The sequence below is a fragment of the Pelophylax lessonae genome (assembly GCF_965119305.1).
Source record: "Pelophylax lessonae genome assembly, chromosome: 13".
Classification (NCBI taxonomy): domain Eukaryota; kingdom Metazoa; phylum Chordata; class Amphibia; order Anura; family Ranidae; genus Pelophylax; species Pelophylax lessonae.
This window is the reverse complement of record NC_138780.1, coordinates 96374940-96396477: the sequence shown is the minus strand read 5'-3', so window position 1 is coordinate 96396477 and position 21538 is coordinate 96374940. Positions and strand designations below refer to the sequence as shown.

Here is a 21538-nt window from a genome sequence, read left to right as displayed (position 1 = left end):
AGCAACAAGTAAAAAACGTTTTGGTTGAACAATGACAGAAGGAATAACAAAAATCCCCCAGCCTGTCAGCACATTTTTACACAGGAGATGTGTGAAGGAGGAAGCGACCTCATACCGCTAGAGGCCCAGCCCTCGAGCCCAGACAAAAAGTGCCTATTGAAACTCAATGTAAAATGTCACAGGGAAAATGGCCGCTTGCCCTTACTAGGCATTTGCCCACATCCAAGATGGCGCCCGTTCGGGAGCATGTGCAGAATCCTATAATGGCTGCTGTCCTCACAGAGCCTAAAAATCTGCCCACCATAAACATGGCGGCCGCTTCAAACGGTGGCAAAAAAAGTGAACGATCACATTCTGGCTATCATTGGGGACCCCAGGAAGACCCCCCCAAGTACTACAAGTACCCCATACAGCGCCCCCAGCGGGAGCAGGGAGGGAGGGAGAAAACCAACAACCCGGCCAGAAGGGCGATCCTACAGAGACCACCAGCCCTGCTATCCCCTAAGAGTGGGCCCACAATCCCCCAAAAGTCTCCAGGGACAAGGGGGCATCAGTACTCACCAGTCAAGGAAGCGGGCACCGCTCAGATACGGGAGACCTCCCACCCTCAGTGGGGGTGCCGTCAGCCAAGGAGGGATGCTGGCAACACGCGGGCGATCCGGCTTGAGACACCCTCAGCAAAGACACAGCTCCGCAGGCTCGTCCCCATTCAGAGGGGCACTGTCATTGCGAGGCCTGAGCGTACCAGTAACCTGGCAGGCTGGGACTCCATAAGGATCTATAATATCCAGTCCGAGGCCCAGCTCTGCAGTCACTTGTAGTCCTCCAGGAAAGGAATCCCTGACTAACTAGTGATAGTGAGAGAAAATGATAAAATCTATTGTGCAAAGAAAAACACATGAATTAAGAAAAAAACAAATGAAAACTGAGACTCAAGGTCCCAGTCAGAGAAACCAAACCAGCTCCTGAGTTAGGCAGCATAAAACTGAGGTAATATCAGATTGGGTTCAGGATAATGGCTGAGGGATGGCCCCCTAGTGGCGTGCCGAGGTTTAAAACTTTTTTTGTATTAACCTGATAATTATCTGCCTAGCCTTGCTCCTGCAAAGGGCGCCATTACCCATTAGTGAAGGTTAATACCATCGGGCGGCGACTGTCAGTGGACGCAAGAGAAATACTGTCTTTATTTAAAGCAGCAAACCCAAAAGAAGAGTTAGGTGAAGTGTACAGTAAAGACAAACAAGAGATAAGTGAACTGCAACTTATTTGAGATCATCAGATATTGCAGCTAGAAGCAACCTTTATAACCCATCTCTGAGGAAAGGAAAAATGCTCTCTTGCAGTGGGACTATCCCTGCACTACAAGAGCTCAATGCTCACTGAGGTCTCGGGGGGGGAACTGGGTTTTTGTAAGAACTTACCATTAAATCCTTTTATCTGAAGTTCATTGACAGATGCAGCTCCATCTAGTCAGAGACTATAGTGTTATGCCCCTCCTATCAGGAATAGGAACTAGGCAGGAAAAAATGGATTTTTGTAAAATCTTACCGTAAAATCCTTTTCTCTTAGCTCATCGACAGACGTAGTCCTCGGTGATACACCACCTTCGGGTTATGTTACCTCCGCAGGAGCAGGACTAGACAGGAAATTAAAAAGCTCTGGCCACACCCTAGGGGCAGTCCCAGAGGGCATATCCTCTCTCTCTCTGCCTCAGCAAATCAGTTATGTGAAAAAGCAGTGCTTAGAGAATTTAACCCAACCCAACTCCAAAACAGAGGGGCGGGGACTACGTCTGTCGATGAGCTAAGAGAAAAGGATTTTACGGTAAGATTTTACAAAAATCCATTTTTCTCTATCGCTCATCGACAGACGTAGTCCTCGGTGATACACCACCTTCGGGACGTCCCAGAGCAGTATCCCGACTGAGGGGTGGGAAAATGGAAATCAAATCCCAATCTAGAAGGCCCAACCGGTGCCAACTAGAAGTTTACAATGCTCATCCTTAATGATGAGACTCAACAAAAAAATTTTTCAAACAGAAAAAAACCCTCGAGGTAGACCACCGGTCTCCTCAAATTGCGGCCTGCAAAACCTTGCGGCCAAATGAGGCATCCGCCGATGCCGTCACATCAATTTTATAGAATTTAGTAAAGGTATGTACCGACGACCAAGTGGCCGCCTTACATACCTGGACCACTGACGCCTGATGGCGAAAGGCCCAGGAAGTACTGAGCGCTCGAGTGGAGTGCGCCCTAACAGGGAACGGAGGACTCTGACCCTTAATAGAATAAGCCTGTACCACCGTTTGTCTAATCCATTTGGCAATGGTCGCGGCAGATGCAGGCAAACCCTTTCTGGGGCCATCCGTGATCACAAAAAGTGAATCCGTCTTACGGAATGATTCCGTAGCTTTCAGGTATACCCTGATTGCCCGAACCACATCCAAGGAATGCAACGCATGTTCCCGATGATGCTTGGGCTGAGGACACAAGGAAGGTAGTACAATATCTTCATTCAGATGAAAATCTGAAACCACCTTAGGAAGAAAAGATGGCTTAGGATGAAGTACTACCTTATCCCTATGAATCACTAGGTATGGGGACTGGCATGATAATGCAGCCAGTTCTGACACCCTGCGAGCAGAAGTAATAGCCACCAAGAAGACCACCTTCTGGGATAAAGTAAGCAAGGGAATCTCCCTGATGTTTTCAAAGGGAGGTTTCTGTAGAACCGACAAAACCAAATTAAGATCCCAGGGCGGTAAGGGCGCGCGGACTGGAGGAGCCAGGTGCCGCACCCCCTGGATGAAATTCCGCACCAAGGATTTGGTAGCTAAAGGTTTCTGAAAGAAGATTGCTAATGCTGAAACTTGACCCTTGATGGTGCTCAAGGCTAGCTTCTGCTCAACCCCTTGTTGCAAAAAGGCCAATATTCGAGACACCGAATAGGTACGTGGAGGAAATCCTAAAGATTCGCACCACGCAATATAAGTCTTCCATGTGTGATAATAGACTTTGCTGGAAGTCGCTTTCCTTGCTTTAATAAGGGTAGGAATGACAGAAGTAGACAAACCTCTGTCCTTCAGTACTTGGGTCTCAATGGCCAGGCCATTAAAACCAGCGACTGTAAAGCACGATGGTAAATAGGTCCTTGAGACTACAGACACTCCCTGAGACGAAGTTCCCACGGAACGTCTGCGACTAACCTGTCCAAGTCGGCCAGGCCGGCTTGAAGAGGCCAGCCTAGAATTTCTAGGACCACTGGCGCTGATTGGATCTGAACCAGGCGTCCCTAGAGGTATCTGGCCCCGACCATCCGAGAAAGTCTGGTCGTTTTCTGTTCCCACACATTTATCAGATACCTGATAGTTATCAGGCAAGGTGATCTTTTCTGGTTGAACCTCAGGGACCGAAGTCACCCGACTAGAGGCTACTAGGCCTATCTGGTCAATCAGATCCGATTCCTGTAAGGTATCGGGACTAATCTTGGGAAAAGGTAAAGGAAAAGATCTATACAGGGAACGGTAACTACCGCTTCCTGTACTTAAATGTTGGAAGGGAAGAATCGCACCGGTAGTAGTGGTTGATGCTCGATCTAATGTCCTGAATACCGGTGAAAACGTCCCCCCACCCTGAAATTGGGTGGGGGCGCACCTTCAGGCTGTGTACTCCTTTACTTCGGGTTTGGCTGGGTTGGTCCTCTGCTTGTCCGACCAGCCCTTCTTGAACCCTCCTGGAGGAGTCTTGCCTTTCCCGGAAGTACCAGCCGGGCGTCCTTTATGGGCGGTAAAGAAAGGTCCTCGCTTGTTGCGAGGTTCCTTAGCTTTTGCAGCCTGTGGCAAAAAAGTACTCTTGCCCCCGGTGGCATCCTTAATGATTTCATCTAGGTTGGCTCCAAATAGACGATTCCCCTGGAAAGGGAGATTGGTCAAAGTCTTTTTGGAACCTAGGTCAGCTGACCAGCATTTTAACCACAGCACACGTCTGAGGATCACTGCTAACTTAGATGCATGCCCTAACAAGGGAGTAGTGTCCAAGGCTGCGTCACAGATAAACCGTAGCCCTTGTATGATCTGTTCTATCAAATCAGATGTCTCCTGGGGAATATCTTTTCCCCTAAGATCTTGGCGTACCATCTTCGCCCATTCCGTAAGCGTCTGGGAAACTAGACCAATAACAATTACTGGTCTAAATGCTGACCCTATCAGAGAAAAGATAGTGCGGGACTCCGCTTCTATCTTTCGATCCACCGGATCCTTAAAGGACGAAGTGTCCTCCACTGGAATAACCGTGGCTTTATTCAGCCTGGAAATAGGCGGATCCACGACTGGTGGTACCGTCCATTTCTTAATGATGGATTCCTCAAACGGATAGCGTCTAGCAATACGCTTGGAAATAGTAAAGGTACGTTTAGAATGTTCCCATTCTCCTTTAATCTGATTTCCAAAACATTTAGGTACAGGAAAAGCCTTCGCCGTCTTGATGGGCTTATTAGTCCCAAAAGGCCTCTCTGTTTCAGTTGCCTCTGCCGGTAAAACCTCAAGTTTTAAGGTTTCTTGCACTGCCACAACTAGTGCGTCCACCAATGCTTCTTCCTGAATTATAGCAGGAGAAGAAGCGTCCTCCTCACTGTCTGAGGGGGCTTTACCTGGGATAGCAGCCCTTGCAGAGGAACCTGCAACTGCAGTGACCATCTCTGAATCAGAGTCAGAGGTGTCAGATAGTATAGGGGTAGGCGGGGGTCGCTTCCTTGACCCCCGTCCCTGACAGGCCGCCTCCACCCGAGCCACCATAGACTCCAAAATTGCTGTAAATGACTCTATACTCTGTACACCGGCGGGTCCCGAGGCCCCCTCGAGGGAAACAGGTGGGGGAATCTGTGTGGCAGGGTCCATAATAACTCCAGTTACTTCCTGGATGATATAATTCAGAGTAAAGAAAAAAAAAAACTTTTTCTTTTTTTTTTTTTTTTTTTTTTTTTTTTTTTTTTTTTTGACCCTCAGCGCCACAAAAAACCCCTTAGTGTTACCTGCTAGGGATCCCTATCGATCGAGAGAGAGAGAGAGATAGACCCCCAGGCTCACCATTTGATGTTCAGAGTTGAACTGCAACAGCTTACAGCGCTGTCTTAGACAAACAGGAAGTCTTTTGGCTGGCTGCCCAGGAAGAAAGGAGGCGGCTCCGCCCCTCTGTACGCCTTCCGGCGCCTCCCCCAAGCTCCACGAGGTGTAGAATCACCTAAAACATGGCCGCCCCCATGCTGGAGACACGAGGCTACGCCAAAATGGCGGCTCGTGCGATCCAGCAAAAAAAATGGCGGCGGCCTGTGCTGACTAGCGGTGTGCTGCAGGCACACAACACTCTCTCTGCATGGGGATATGGCGTGTTTGGCGGTACCGGCCCTGGCGGACCGCATGGCCGTTCGGGAGGCCTGCTATTAGCTGGAGATCTGACTTGGAAGGCAGTCTACATGTCCATGGCTTCTGACTGGTAGGTAGCTTATACTTAACCCATAAGATTCCCAGAATGCCACAGATTACATCTTTAAAACATGTATACAATAGATTGTTAGCTCCCAAACCAAGCCTCCTGGCTTTTGCACACATAAAATCACACTCAAAGTAGGAGGATTTGTGACATGTTATAGGATAGAAAGAAACTCTTTCTTACCATACAGAGAGGGGCCCGCGTTCACCACAAAACCCGTCAGGGAAAACAGGGGGAACATACTACTCACCATACCGGAACCAGGCGGGCACCAACTCCTGACAGTACCCCTCTCCACCGGGGCGGGAGGGCTGTCGACCGATACAGACGCCGTGACTCATGGTCTTTGGCGTTTCAGCGAGACGTTTAACTCGCGGGTTCAGTCCTTTAATGGGACTTTGTCGCGGCCGACTCAGCGTGGAGCTATGGCCTGCACGCGCTCGTAGGCTGAACTGGGGTGACCACCGGATCTCAACATCCAGCCCGTCGCCCAGTTCAGCTTTCTTGCTTGAAGATCTCACAGGAACACTGGAGAAAAAAAAAAAGCTGTCCAAAAATCCTTTTAGAAAAAAATTTCTTGCCAGGACCTAAGATCCCAGCAAGGTATCTAGGTCCTTACTCCTCACTAGACAGAAAATAACTGATTTGCTGAGGCAGAGAGAGAGAGGATATGCCCTCTGGGACTGCCCCTAGGGTGTGGCCAGAGCTTTTTAATTTCCTGTCTAGTCCTGCTCCTGCGGAGGTAACATAACCCGAAGGTGGTGTATCACCGAGGACTACGTCTGTCGATGAGCGATAGAGAAAAAAGCTTTACCACACCTTTGAGGACCGTCCCTGCAGGCATAAGCCCACACACCCTACTATCATCAGTTTAGTTGCAAGCAGTGATTAGAAAAGAAAAAACACCATTCACTCAGAAGTAGAGGGGCAGGTGCTGCGTCTGTTGAACTTCAGAGAAAAGGATTTTACAGTAAGTGCTTACAAAAATCCACTCCCTTTTTTTTTTTTTCCTATTGTTCATAGACAGACGCAGCTCCATCTAGTCAGAGACTATAGGGATGTCCCAAAGCAGTATATTCATGAGGGATGGGAATATATTCATTAAGGGGTGGGTGTTCACCTTCAGTGAATAAGCCTGAACTACCGTCTGCCTGATCCATCTGGATATGTTCACCGCAGACGCAGCCAATCCCTTACGAGGTCCTCTGGTAAGAATAAAAAGAGCGTCTGATTTTCTAAAAGACTCAATGGTCTCCAGATAGACCCTGATCGCCTGAACCACATTCAAAGAGTGCAACGCAAATTTCTTAGAATGTTTGGGCTTAGGACAGAGTGAAGGCAACACAATGTCTTCATTCAGATGAAAATTAGAAACAACCTTAGGAAGAAACGAATGATTAGGTCAAAGTACCACTTTATCCCTGTGTATCACCAGATAAGGTTAGCGGCAGGACAATGCCGCCAGTTCAGATACTCTGCGAGCGGAAGTGATAGCAACGAAGCAGGCAACCTTCTGGGACTACGAAAGCAGAAAAATCTCCCGAATGTTCTCAAAAGGAGGCTTTTGAAGAACAGATAATATCAAATCGAGGTCCCATGGAGGTGGCGGGGACCCTCTCGGAGGAGCCATGTGGCGCACTCCATGTATAAAGGTACAAATCAAAGCATGCGTAGCTAACGGGCGTTGGAAATATATAGCCAAAGCCGACACTTGGCCTTTGACAGTGCCCAAAGCCAACCGCTTGTTTAACTCCTATCTGCAGAAAGGCCAAGACCCTAGCTATCGAAAACAAGCAAGGGTGCACCTTCAGTGATTGACACCATGAAATATACAATTCCCACATACGATGATATATCTTCCTAGAAGTCTACTTCCTAGCCTTCAACAGCGTAAGAATCACAGAGTCAGAAAGACCTCTATTTCTCAAAACCTGGCTTTCACGAGCCATTCTGTTAAAAGCCAGCGACTGTAAAGCAGGATGGAAGATTGGACCTTGGAGACTTCCTCTCAGGGAAGATCTGTTGTCTCAAGGAGCATCTGCGACTAACCTTACCAGGTCCAACCTTACCAAGATCGGCGAGGCCAGTCCTTAGCCACCAGAATAGCCGGAATCCCTTCCGCCTCTATTCGGCGCAGAAGCCTTGGCAGGAGTTTCAAGGGAGGAAAGGCATAAATTAGCCAATACTGACCCCAAGGGACCACCAGAGCGTCTGTGGTGTTAGCCAGAGGATCTCGAGACCTGGCTACCAATCTCTGAACCTTCTTGTTGAGGCGAGAAGCAAACAGATCTACCTTCGGAGTCCCCCCACTGAACACACAGGAGATGAAACATCTCTGGGTGCAGGGACCACTTCCCTTGATCCAACACCTGACGACTCCGGTAATCCGCTTGCCAGTTCTTCACACCTGGAATGTGTACAGCAGAGAGGGCTGAAATACATTTTTCTGCCCAGGCCAGAATCTCGGCCACCTCTTTGGCCGCCAAGACACTCTTGTTGCCCCCCTGGTGATTGATGTAAGCCACAGCCATGGCGTTGTCTGATTGAATCCAAACTGGACAATCTTGCAGACGATGAGTCCAATGGCTCAGTCAAAGCTTTATTGCTCTGAACTCCAAAACATTTATCGGTAGTTTTGACTCTTCCATCATCCAGGTACCCTGAGCACAGAGCTTCCCCAGCACCCCACCCCAATAGGCTGGCGTCCGTGGTCACCACCGTCCAAAACAACGGAAAGAAGGATTTGCCCTGGCATAGTGCTGGAGACTGAATTCACCACAACAGAGCAGACCTTATGTTGTGGCTTAACCGAATCAAAGAGTCCAAGGACTATGGATCCTTGTTTCATTTGACAAGAATCTCCCTTTGCAAAGGTCTGGTATGGAACTGAGCAAATGGAACTGCCTCGAAAGTGGATACCATCAGACCCAAGGGCCAATACAAACTCAAAGAGAGGACAGATTATTTGCCAACAACAACTGGATCTCCTCCTGCAACTTTTGCACCTTATCTGGGGGAAGAAACACCTTGTCCAAGGCTGAATCCAGAGTCAAGCCCAGATAATCCAGTCTCAAGACAGGTGTCAGCGTGGATTTCTTGAAATTGATGTTCCAACCAAAATCCTGCAGAGTTCTGGCAGTGACCGTCAGATCCCTCAAAAAGACTGAAGGAGAGTCCGCTCACAACAGGAGATCATCTAAGTACACCAATAGCGCAATCCCCCGCTGGCGCAGCAATGCCAATACCGGTGCTAAGACCTTGGTAAACACTCAGGGAGCTGAGGCGAGACCAAAGAGTAACGACACAAATTGATAATGCTCCTCTGCGACCTGGAAAGCGAAGAAACCGCCGGTGTCCAGCGCAAATAGGGAGGTGTAGATATGCGTCCTTGATATCTATGAAGTCTCCCTGGTGCAGCGACGCCACCACCATGCGGATGGATTACATCCGAAACTTCTGTATCCGCACAAAGCGGTTCAGGTCCTTGAGATCCAGGGTGGGACGCACCTTGCCTTCCTTCCTGGGCACGGTGAAGAGGTGTGAATAAAACCCTTGAAAACGTTCCCAAAAAGGAACCGGTACAATCACTCTTTGCAACAGCAAATCGTGTATTGCCCCTTCGCAAGTCCCTTAACCGGACTGGGGATAGTCGAAGATTGGACGGGAAGAACCTGTCCGACGGGCGAGACTGGAATCCGATCTTGTACCCAGATCGGATCAGTTCATGAAACCATTTGTCCCGAATAAAGGAGGTCCAGGGTTCCAGAAAGAAACAAAGACGTCCCCCCACTCCCGAATCTGGTGAGGGCGCCCCTTCATGCAGGCGAGGACTTGTCTGCAGGTCCAGATTTGCCGGTCTTTGCTTTCCCCGACCACGGCTTCTTGGAACCCCCAGAAGACCTGAATGATTTAGCTTTTTCTTGCGACCCGGAAGTCTGGAAGGACATCGCCACATTGACTGTACCCGAGGGACGAAGAAACTGTTTGTGAGCCGAAAGGGAGGAACCCCAACTGCAATGAAGGCCCTCACACTTGACAGCCGGTGGAAGAAAACACTCTTTCCCCCGTGAGACTCTTACATAATGTCATCCAGGGCAGCGCCAAACAGGCGATCCCCCTGATAAGGGAGATCAATTAAGACCTTCTTTGATCCGCAGACCAACACTCCAGTCAAGTAGACTCCTGTCAACAACCGCCGAAAACATCAAGGTGACTATACAAGGGAGCCTGGACCAGCGCGGCATCGCAAACAAAATGCAGCCCCTGCACCAGCTGGTCCAACAGCTCCTCCAGGGCAAGGGGGACATGCCCCACACCAAGTCACGGCGTTGGGACTCCCCCCAACAGGCAGAGTCTGAGTGGCAAGGGCAAACAAACACTGTTCCCAGTGCAGCTACGCCAGGGAGCACAGAGCGCAGGCCACAGCTGTGCCATCCTATCCCCCAAATCCCTAAAGGACGGGGATTCCTCCACCAGGAACAATGGTAGTCCCATTCAGCTAGAAACCGTACGTTCACCAAAGACGGAACAGTCCTCTATACCAGAGACTCCCCCAAAAGGGCAACATCTAACGGCCTCTTAGTCACCCCAGGGGAACGTCTCAGACGGTCTCCTCCTACATGAGCAGCCAGCAAAATTAGCAGCTCCGGGTGGCATGTGAGTGCCAGATGCCACCTGCGCCCTAGGCGCAGCCGCCGCTGCGACCCCCAAATTGCAGGGTGCCACGCACCGAAAACAGCCAGTGTGTCCACCAGCGCCTGTCACGGCAGGAGAGGTGGAAATGTCAACATCATCCGAGGAGACAGGGCGTGAGGTAACAGACACGGCATTGAGGCCCACATCAGGCCCACGTCTGCGGCGGCTGAGCCAGACTCAGACTCCGGGACATCAGATGAGGTAGGGGTAGGTGAAGAAACATTTTAGCGCACTTCCCACCACTCCCTGGGCCCAAATGCGTCCCAAACTGCCGAAAAGGCATAGACGGACAGTGGAGATCCGGAAGGCCCTGCGGCCTCCGTGAGGGGGTCAGGTGGGAAAAAATGGCCTGCAGGGTCCATACTGAAGCAGACGAGCCCGCCAGCAAATTAAAAAACAGAAAAAACAACGTATTCTTTTAACGGCCCTACAGCACCCCCCGGAGGTTAGCTAACGGACCCCCACAGAGAGGGAGAGACCACCCTCAAGACTCACTGTCCTTCAGGCACTCCCACCGGCCTTCACAGAAAAAAATCTACAGCAAAACGTCCGAAAACGGGGGGACCAAGAAGGCCGCCTCCATAGAAGCAGACAGGCTACAACAAAATGGCAGCCCCGCGCGGGAATCTCAGGTAACGGGACCCCCCAAGGGCCAATCCACACCATCTACTTCAGAAAAACCCCACCAAGGCCCCCCCCCCCCCGCACGACCGTTGAGCGCGCCCCCCCGCCCCCATGCGGCCTGCACACTAGGCCCCAGGCTCAGGTAGGCCCAAGCAGTCCCCCGTGGGGGTGGAGAGGAGGGGGGGTCACAACAGGACAGAGGGAAATCCTGGAGTGTGAGGGTCCGACCGTCCCAGGGAGAGGGCGCGCGTCCACCCCAAAATCCGCCGGGGGGGGGGGGGGACATTTACTCACCATACCGGGAACACAGGCGGACGCCATCTTATGACAGGACCCCACGCCACCAGAGTAGGGGGGCTGTCGGCCAAATAGGAGCGCTGCGACATAAGCCTCGACCCTGTCGTGTGCGTCCTGGCGAGACATTTAACTCGCGGGGCCAGTCCCCGTCCAGTGGGACTATGTCGAAGTCGACCGGGCGTGTATCTAAGGTCTGCAAGCGCTCGATGGCCAGACAGGGGTGACCACTGGATATGGGGTCTGTCGCCCAGCATAATTGCTTGAAGATCTCACAGGAAAAACATTTCCGGAGAAAAAAAGGCTAGCTAAAAAAAAAAAAAAAAAAATCTACATAAAAAAACACTTTATATGCCAGGATCAGAGATCACAGCAAGGAACATCCTATGCAGGAAGAGAGAACGTGTACCCTCGGGGACTGCCCATAGACGTAGCCAGACATTTTTTCTGCCCAGTGTCCTACTCCTGTAGGGGACAGTATTACCCTACTGATAGGGATTAAAGAGAACTGCGTCCGTCAATGAACGATAGAGAAAAGACCTTTATGAGCATTAAAGGAAGGCCCCTGCCTAGGACAAGGCGCTTTGCCCTTACAGGATTGGGGAAGATGAGTGCTCTTACACCCCACCAGCCCCCACCCGCAATACCTCTGATCAACTCGTCCAGAGAGGATCCAAACAGCCTCTCCCCTAAGAAGGGAAGATCAGTCAAGGTCTTTTTAGAAGGCTGGTCGCCACGACAGAGCCCCGACACGTCACAGGTCCCAGAAGATTGCATGGACACTAAGGAAGCACAGCGCGACTCGCGCATGTGCAGTGTGAAGCCGCAAGCTGTCACAGCCGGGTGTCCAAACTTGTGATGCCGGCGCCGTAGAAGAGAGAAAGAGAACCGAGGATCCCGTCGGCCGCATCGCGGGATTCTAGGAAAGATGAGTGTGTGTGTTTAAGTCAGCAGCTACACTTTTTGTAGTTGCTGACTTTTAATAAAACACAAAATGGCTGGAACTCTGCTTTGCGGTGGAACTAAACTCTCTTAATCAGCATTCATTACTTTTATTCCAAATTCTACTAGTCTTAGTAAGTAGATAAGTATATAATATTTTTGTATACATTTATTAAGTGTCTTCCCGGTTTCTGGCCTAAGCCAAAATTAGGCCAAATTTTCCAGAAGTCTTCTAATGGGCATTTCTTGTCTTTTATCTGGAGGAAGTGCCTTCTTAGGTTAACACACTAACCTGCCTGCAAGACTGAGCTAAGGGCAGATGGATTCCAGGAAATAAATTGCACAAGAATCATCTGCCCTCACTTGAGATGGCATTATCTAAAAATCCTAAGGGGTGTTTTTCAAAGTGATAAAAAAAAAGGATAAAGACATGGTGGGTTTATGGTGAATATTAAAAATAAACAAAAAAAAATGTTTTAGTTTGTGGTGAAGTTACGTTCCGCTCTAGGTTTACCTCTGCTTTAACAAAAAAATTAAAGAGAAGTGTGGGAAATAAAAAAACACAAAAAAACATCTATAATCACAAATATGGCTGTAGCAACGATCCGATGCAGCAGCTGTCCCCCACTGGCGCTAAGACCAAGAACATGAGCGATCATGACCACTAATGACTCGGTTCTGAGTCTGCTCTGAGTACAGAATGGTGACCATCCGTCTTCTGCTTTGCCCCTCCAGAACTCACTGGGCACCAGGGTGTGAAGAGGGTGGGAGCAGCAGGCTAAGGCTCTCAACTGCACACTGAGAGGATAAGCCAGCTGTCAGCCTGGCATCTGGATGGATCCAGGTAGGATTCTTGCAAAGCTTAGACCAGCTCTGTGACATGAGCCGACAGTGGGCTGGTTCACAGGTGGAAGTGCACTTCTCTAACCCAAGAGAAATATGGCCAATAGAGCTTTGACCGTACTTCACTTTGAGGCTGGGTTCACACTTAGTGTGGACGTGGCTAACAGCAGGTGTGGTGCATCCCTGTTTTCCATTTCAGGAACTAATCAGGCCCGAATGTGGACCTGAAATGAGAGCCAAAGACACACAGGACCCTTGCACAATCTGCTCCGCACCTGCCACGTAGATGTGTGAACCGGCTCCATTGAGAGCCGGGCACATTCTCCTATCATGGGATTTGGATGCAGGAAGACAGCATCCAATTCGCACTAGTGTGAACCAAGCCTTTAGGAAAGTCACAAAAGCCATATCTTTTCTGCAAATGTAGAAATGATGTATCCATCTGATTCGGTGATCAATTTTTTTTTTGGAAAACACTTTACTATTAACTCACTAATGCTATCAGGTAAGCCCTGCAACTGCTAATGCAAGGCCTTAGACTCTTAGCCTTAAATATAACTGCGGTAAAAAGCTCTCGATTGCAAACATTTTTCACAGACCATCTAACAGTATCAGTTGGAGGGGCAGTAGTAGTGTAATTCATGGACCTTGTGCTGCATAAATTCTCTCTGCTTACTGGCATTGCCAATTGCATTTAAACTTCCAAAGCAGGTTTGAATCTGATTGGTGGCTGTGAGAAACATTTCAACACAAGCATTTTTTCCTACATCAAGCTTTCTAGATAGGAGAGGCAACAAGGAGCTAGTAGGATGTGTTTTTAGCACCAGAAGCAGATGCTAGATTTCTGACAAAAAGGGTGTGAGGCCGACTTGTGTACTTAGTTAAGAGAACTGAGCATAAAGGTTATTGCTCCCACTATGAATCTCAAAGCTTAATTTCAAATACTGACTGGTGTGCACCTCTAACTGAAATAGGAGTTTTGACTTTAGGTCCACTTTAATAACGGTCAACAGGAAGTTATTTCTCCGCAACCTTTTATGTAAAGAAAAAAAAAGTTGTGCAATTTCAATGTAAAGTAGTAATTTAGATCCTGTACTTTTAAGCGGTTTCAGTTCTCAGCAAAACAGTAAGGTCCTTTTCACATGGGCACTGTCGAGCAAAACCAGGTGGCTGAGGTGCATTTTTTTTTTTTTAACAATACATTTTTTATTAATTTTTAGAAAAGGTACACATGAAACTTCACAGTACATGTTGACCAAACTTGGTGTTACATTCCAATAAAACAGACATAAGTAGATACCAAACAGTTAAGAAAGTGTTATAGTTAACATGCGGTACATGGTCCTTCTCCATGCAAGCCCCGCACATACCCCTCCACGATCTCTCACATGTGGTCAGGAGGGGGCGCGCCATTGCGAACTAGGTCAAGTAGGGAGGCGTGATCAGACCATGGACCCCATATGGCTATCAAGGAATTAAACATGTGAAGAAGCCCGTGAGATCAACGACCTGAAACTGCCGGAGATATATGGGGGGTAAGAATATGGGGGTACAAGGGGGGTTAAAAGTCACAGTCACATAGAAGCATACCAGTGAGTCCAGGGTTCCCATATTTCTGAAGTGACTTGGAGTCTGTTCACAGAAGAGGAAAATGTCAACTCAAACATAGCATGCGTTTGTATAGTTTGGACGGTTTGTGCCATCGTGGGAGGGTCAGGTTTTTTCCAATGGTGGAGAATTATTAAGCGAGATGCCAGGAGTATGTGAATTAGCACCATTCTGAGGCGGTGTGGGATATGCTCTATACCTAATGAACACAGTGCGAAAGCTGGTGTCAGTTGGAGGAGGTGCATTTTTAAACTTGCCTTAGCCACCATTGCTTTAGCCACAAATCTGTGCTTCATGATGTGCCAAAAAAAATAAGGCATGTCCTGTTTAGTAGGCCACCTGTCACCATGTCCTATACAGGTGAAACGGACAGTGTTGCAACTACGTCTATTGGATGCAGTTGCATTGAGGAAGAGGAGTTTTACTGTGATTTTGCTAGTCCACACTTAACTTACATTTGGGCTGAAATGCCATATATTTTTATGCACAGCCAACTTTAGTTGAAGAGCTACTTACTTTGCATTGGTCCCAATCCAATACATGATTCCGTTATCATCAAAATCATGCTGGTGTCTGAACACACAGCTTTGCCCTTCACGCAGCTTACGCACAAACACAAAAGATGAGCGGTCAAAGTCATACCACTGTTTGGCCACCTGTAATAAAATCAAACAAACTATCAGTAGTGCACGTGTATAGAAAAAAATGGATTTTTGTAAAATCTTACCGTAAAATCCTTTTCTCTTAGCTCATCGACAGACGTAGTCCTCGGTGATACACCACCTTCGGGTTATGTTACCTCCGCAGGAGCAGGACTAGACAGGAAATTAAAAAGCTCTGGCCACACCCTAGGGGCAGTCCCAGAGGGTATATCCTCTCTCTCTCTCTGCCTCAGCAAATCAGTTATGTGAAAAAGCAGTGCTTAGAGAATTTAACCCAACCCAACTCCAAAACAGAGGGGCGGGGACTACGTCTGTCGATGAGCTAAGAGAAAAGGATTTTACGGTAAGATTTTACAAAAATCCATTTTTCTCTAGCGCTCATCGACAGACGTAGTCCTCGGTGATACACCACCTTCGGGACGTCCCAGAGCAGTATCACAACTGAGGGGTGGGAAAATGGAAATCAAATCCCAATCTAGAAGGCCCAACCGGTGCCAACTAGAAGTTTACAATGCTCATCCTTAATGATGAGACTCAACAAAAAAATTTTCAAACAGAAAAAAACCCTCGAGGTAGACCACCGGTCTCCTCAAATTGCGGCCTGCAAAACCTTGCGGCCAAATGAGGCATCCGCCGATGCCGTCACATCAATTTTATAGAATTTAGTAAAGGTATGTACCGACGACCAAGTGGCCGCCTTGCATACCTGGACCACTGACGCCTGATGGCGAAAGGCCCAGGAAGTACTGAGCGCTCGAGTGGAGTGCGCCCTAACAGGGAACGGAGGACTCTGACCCTTAATAGAATAAGCCTGTACCACCGTTTGTCTAATCCATTTGGCAATGGTCGCGGCAGATGCAGGCAAACCCTTTCTGGGGCCATCCGTGATCACAAAAAGTGAATCCGTCTTACGGAATGATTCCGTAGCTTTCAGGTATACCCTGATTGCCCGAACCACATCCAAGGAATGCAACGCATGTTCCCGATGATGCTTGGGCTGAGGACACAAGGAAGGTAGTACAATATCTTCATTCAGATGAAAATCTGAAACCACCTTAGGAAGAAAAGATGGCTTAGGATGAAGTACTACCTTATCCCTATGAATCACTAGGTATGGGGACTGGCATGATAATGCAGCCAGTTCTGACACCCTGCGAGCAGAAGTAATAGCCACCAAGAAGACCACCTTCTGGGATAAAGTAAGCAAGGGAATCTCCCTGATGTTTTCAAAGGGAGGTTTCTGTAGAACCGACAAAACCAAATTAAGATCCCAGGGAGGTAAGGGCGCGCGGACTGGAGGAGCCAGGTGCCGCACCCCCTGGATGAAATTCCGCACCAAGGATTTGGTAGCTAAAGGTTTCTGAAAGAAGATTGCTAATGCTGAAACTTGACCCTTGATGGTGCTCAAGGCTAGCTTCTGCTCAACCCCTTGTTGCAAAAAGGCCAATATTCGAGACACCGAATAGGTACGTGGAGGAAATCCTAAAGATTCGCACCACGCAATATAAGTCTTCCATGTGTGATAATAGACTTTGCTGGAAGTCGCTTTCCTTGCTTTAATAAGGGTAGGAATGACTGAAGTAGACAAACCTCTGTCCTTCAGTACTTGGGTCTCAATGGCCAGGCCATTAAAACCAGCGACTGTAAAGCACGAAGGTAAATAGGTCCTTGAGACTACAGACACTCCCTGAGACGAAGTTCCCACGGAACGTCTGCGACTAACATGTCCAAGTCGGCCAGGCCGGCTTGAAGAGGCCAGCCTAGAATTTCTAGGACCACTGGCGCTGATTGGATCTGAACCAGGCGTCCCTAGAGCTATCTGGCCCCGACCATCCGAGAAAGTCTGGTCGTTTTCTGTTCCCACACATTTATCAGATACCTGATAGTTATCAGGAAAGGTGATCTTTTCTGGTTGAACCTCAGGGACCGAAGTCACCCGACTAGAGGCTACTTGGCCTATCTGGTCAATCAGATCCGATTCCTGTGAGGTATCGGGACTAATCTTAGGAAAAGGTAAAGGAAAAGATCTATACAGGGAACGGTAACTACCGCTTCCTGTACTTAAATGTTGGAAGGGAAGAATCGCACCGGTAGTAGTGGTTGATGCTCGATCTAATGTCCTGAATACCGGTGAAAACGTCCCCCCACCCTGAAATCGGGTGGGGGCGCACCTTCAGGCTGTGTACTCCTTTACTTCGGGTTTGGCTGGGTTGGTCCTCTGCTTGTCCGACCAGCCCTTCTTGAACCCTCCTGGAGGAGTCTTGCCTTTCCCGGGAGTACCAGCCGGGCGCCCTTTATGGGCGGTAAAGAAAGGTCCTCGCTTGTTGCGAGGTCCCTTAGCTTTTGCAGCCTGTGGCAAAAAAGTACTCTTGCCCCCGGTGGCATCCTTAATGATTTCATCTAGGTTGGCTCCAAATAGACGATTCCCCTGGAAAGGGAGATTGGTCAAAGTCTTTTTGGAACCTAGGTCAGCTGACCAGCATTTTAACCACAGCACACGTCTGAGGATCACTGCTAACTTAGATGCATGCCCTAACAAGGGAGTAGTGTCCAAGGCTGCGTCACAGATAAACCGTAGCCCTTGTATGATCTGTTCTATCAAATCAGATGTCTCCTGGGGAATATCTTTTCCCCTAAGATCTTGGCGTACCATTTTCGCCCATTCTGTAAGTGTCTGGGAAACTAGACCAATAACAATTACTGGTCTAAATGCTGACCCTATCAGAGAAAAGATAGTGCGGGACTCCGCTTCTATCTTTCGATCCACCGGATCCTTAAAGGACGAAGTGTCCTCCACTGGAATAACCGTGGCTTTATTCAGCCTGGAAATAGGCGGATCCACGACTGGTGGTACCGTCCATTTCTTAATGATGGATTCCTCAAACGGATAGCGTCTAGCAATACGCTTGGAAATAGTAAAGGTATGTTTAGAATGCTCCCATTCTCCTTTAATCTGATTACCAAAACATTTAGGTACAGGAAAAGCCTTCGCCGTCTTGATGGGCTTATTAGTCCCAAAAGGCCTCTCTGTTTCAGTTGCCTCTGCCGGTAAAGCCTCAAGTTTTAAGGTTTCTTGCACTGCCACAACTAGTGCGTCCACCAATGCTTCTTCCTGAATTATAGCAGGAGAAGAAGCGTCCTCCTCACTGTCTGAGGGGGCTTTACCTGGGATAGCAGCCCTTGCAGAGGAACCTGCAACTGCAGTGACCATCTCTGAATCAGAGTCAGAGGTGTCAGATGGTATAGGGGTAGGCGGGGGTCGCTTCCTTGACCCCCGTCCCTGACAGGCCGCCTCCACCCGAGCCACCATAGACTCCAAAATTGCTGTAAATGACTCTATACTCTGTGCACCGGCGGGTCCCGAGGCCCCCTCGAGGGAAACAGGTGGGGGAATATGTGTGGCAGGGTCCATAATAACTCCAGTTACTTCCTGGATGATATAATTCAAAGTAAAGAAAAAACTTTTTTTTTTTTTTTTTTTTGACCCTCAGCGCCACAAAAAAACCCCTTAGTGTTACCTGCTAGGGATCCCTATCGATCGAGAGAGAGAGAGATAGACCCCCAGGCTCACCACTTGATGTTCAGAGTTGAACTGCAACAGCTTACAGCGCTGTCTTAGACAAACAGGAAGTCTTTTGGCTGGCTGCCCAGGAAGAAAGGAGGCGGCTCCGCCCCTCTGCACGCCTTCCGGCGCCTCCCCCAAGCTCCACGAGGTGTAGAATCACCTCAAACATGGCCGCCCCCATGCTGGAGACACGAGGCTACGCCAAAATGGCGGCTCGTGCGATCCAGCAAAAAAAATGGCGGCGGCCTGTGCTGACTAGCGGTGTGCTGCAGGCACACAACACTCTCTCTGCATAGGGATATGGCGTGGTTGGCGGTACCGGCCCTGGCGGACCGCATGGCCGTTCGGGAGGCCTGCTATTAGCTGGAGATCTGACTTGGAAGGCAGTCTACATGTCCATGGCTTCTGACTGGTAGGTAGCTTATACTTAACCCATAAGATTCCCAGAATGCCACAGATTACATCTTTAAAACATGTATACAATAGATTGTTAGCTCCCAAACCAAGCCTCCTGGCTTTTTGCACACATAAAATCACACTCAAAATAGGAGGATTTGTGACATGTTATAGGATAGAAAGAAACTCTTTCTTACCATACAGAGAGGGGCCCGCGTTCACCACAAAACCCGTCAGGGAAAAAAGGGGGAACATACTACTCACCATACCGGAACCAGGCGGGCACCAACTCCTGACAGTACCCCTCTCCACCGGGGCGGGAGGGCTGTCGACCGATACGGACGCCGTGACTCATGGTCTTTGGCGTTTCAGCGAGACGTTTAACTCGCGGGTTCAGTCCTTTTAATGGGACTTTGTCGCGGCCGACCCAGCGCGGAGCTATGGCCTGCACGCGCTCGTAGGCTGAACTGGGGTGACCACCGGATCTCAACATCCAGCCCGTCGCCCAGTTCAGCTTTCTTGCTTGAAGATCTCACAGGAACACTGGAGAAAAAAAGCTGTCCAAAATTCCTTTTAGAAAAAAATTCTTGCCAGGACCTAAGATCCCAGCAAGGTATCTAGGTCCTTACTCCTAACTAGACAGAAAATAACTGATTTGCTGAGGCAGAGAGAGAGAGGATATACCCTCTGGGACTGCCCCTAGGGTGTGGCCAGAGCTTTTTAATTTCCTGTCTAGTCCTGCTCCTGCGGAGGTAACATAACCCGAAGGTGGTGTATCACCGAGGACTACGTCTGTCGATGAGCGCTAGAGAAAACAGGATTTTTGTCTTACCGTAAAATCCATTTCTCTAAGGTTCAATGACAGACACAGCTTCAAGTCTTCAGAACATTGGGCTTTTGCTCTTGCTCTCTAGGAGTAGGACTAGACCGAAACCTTTTTGGTTACACCCCTGGGGCAGTCCCAGAGGGTATACCATCACTTCCTGCTGTAGGACTTCCAGTTTGTAACAAGCAAATAACTCAACCCCAAAAGAGGGGCGGGTGCGGTGTCTGTTAGTAAACCTCAGAGAAAAGGATTTTTTACGGTAAGACAAAAATCCAGTTTCCTCTTTCGTTCACTGACAGACACAACTTCAAGTCTTCAGACCATTGGGATGTCCCAAAACAGTTTAACATGAGGGGTCCTAACACCACTTTGTCCCTATGAATCCCAAAGTAAGGTGAACGACAGGACAACGCAGCCAACTCCGACACGTGACGTGCGGAAGCAATAGCTACAAAAAAAAAACACCTTCTGCCATCAGAGTGAGCAGAGGAATTGCTCAAATATTTTCAAAGGGAGGCCTTTGAAGCACCGACAGAACCAAATTGAGATCCCACAGGTACTAAGGATCTCACCGGAGGAGTCCGATGTAGAAATTCCTGCACAAAAGTGTGAACCAAGGACTTTGCTGCCAAACGGCCTTTGGAAAAAAAATAGCCAAGGCTGAAATCTGGCCGTTGATGGTGTCCAGAGCAAGACGTTGATCTACACCCTATTGAAGAAACTCCCAACAGGTGACACACAGAAAAAGAGAGGGGAGAAACTCCCCGCAACTCACACCAAGTAATGTAAGCTTTCCAAACTCGGATGATAAACCTTCCTAGAAGTAGATTTCCTAGCCTTCAACAGCGTAGGAATCACTGACTCCGACAGCTCTGTCTTTCGGTGTACAATAGCCACACCGTTAAAAGCCAGCAGGATGGAAGATTGGTCCCTGAGACAGAAGAAATTCCCTGAGAGGAAGTTTCAAAGGGACGTCTGCTGCTTACCAGGCATTCATATAAGGACCGGCGAGGTCAGTCAGGTGCCACCAGAATGACTGGAATTACTTCTACCTCTACAGAAGTTGGATTGGAAGAAAAGCCTAAATCAGAAGATACTGACCCTAAAGGGCTACCAGAGCATCTGCGGCGTCGCCAAGAGGATCCCGAGACCTTGACACGAACCCCTGCACCTTCCGGTTGAGACGGGAAGCCAGCAGGTCCACATCGGGAGTCCCTCACCAAAGACACAGTTGATGAAATACCTCCCGGTGAAGAGACCACTCTCCCGGATCCAACGTATGCCGACAGGGTGCCCCTGCAGACGATCCGTCCACTGAGACAAAGTCTGATCACCCGAATTTCCAGCATGTTTATTGGCAACCTGGACTGCTCCGGAGTCTAGACACCTTGGGCCTAGCACACTCCCAAGACAACTCCCCAACCATACAGACTGGCATACATGGTGATTACAGTCCAATACAGGGGAAGAAAAGATTTTCCCAGATGTAGGGCCGGGGAGCGAAGCCACCATAGGAGACACTCCCTCGAACTCCGACTCAACAGATTTAGATTGTCAAATGACAGCCGATCCTTGTTCCATTTGATCAGAATCTCCC

The 21538-nt window shown here is 48.9% G+C and overlaps 1 protein-coding gene across 2 annotated transcripts in view; it reads right to left on the bottom strand.

Moving 5' to 3' along the window:
• Positions 1 to 21538, bottom strand: part of HECTD1 (HECT domain E3 ubiquitin protein ligase 1) — a 321546-nt gene that overhangs the window by 84561 nt on the left and 215447 nt on the right. For both annotated transcript variants that reach the window (XM_082275332.1, XM_082275333.1), the window contains exon 21: positions 15009 to 15148. In XM_082275332.1, coding sequence (XP_082131458.1) covers positions 15009 to 15148 — 140 coding nt within the window. The remainder of the gene's footprint in view (positions 1 to 15008; positions 15149 to 21538) is intronic.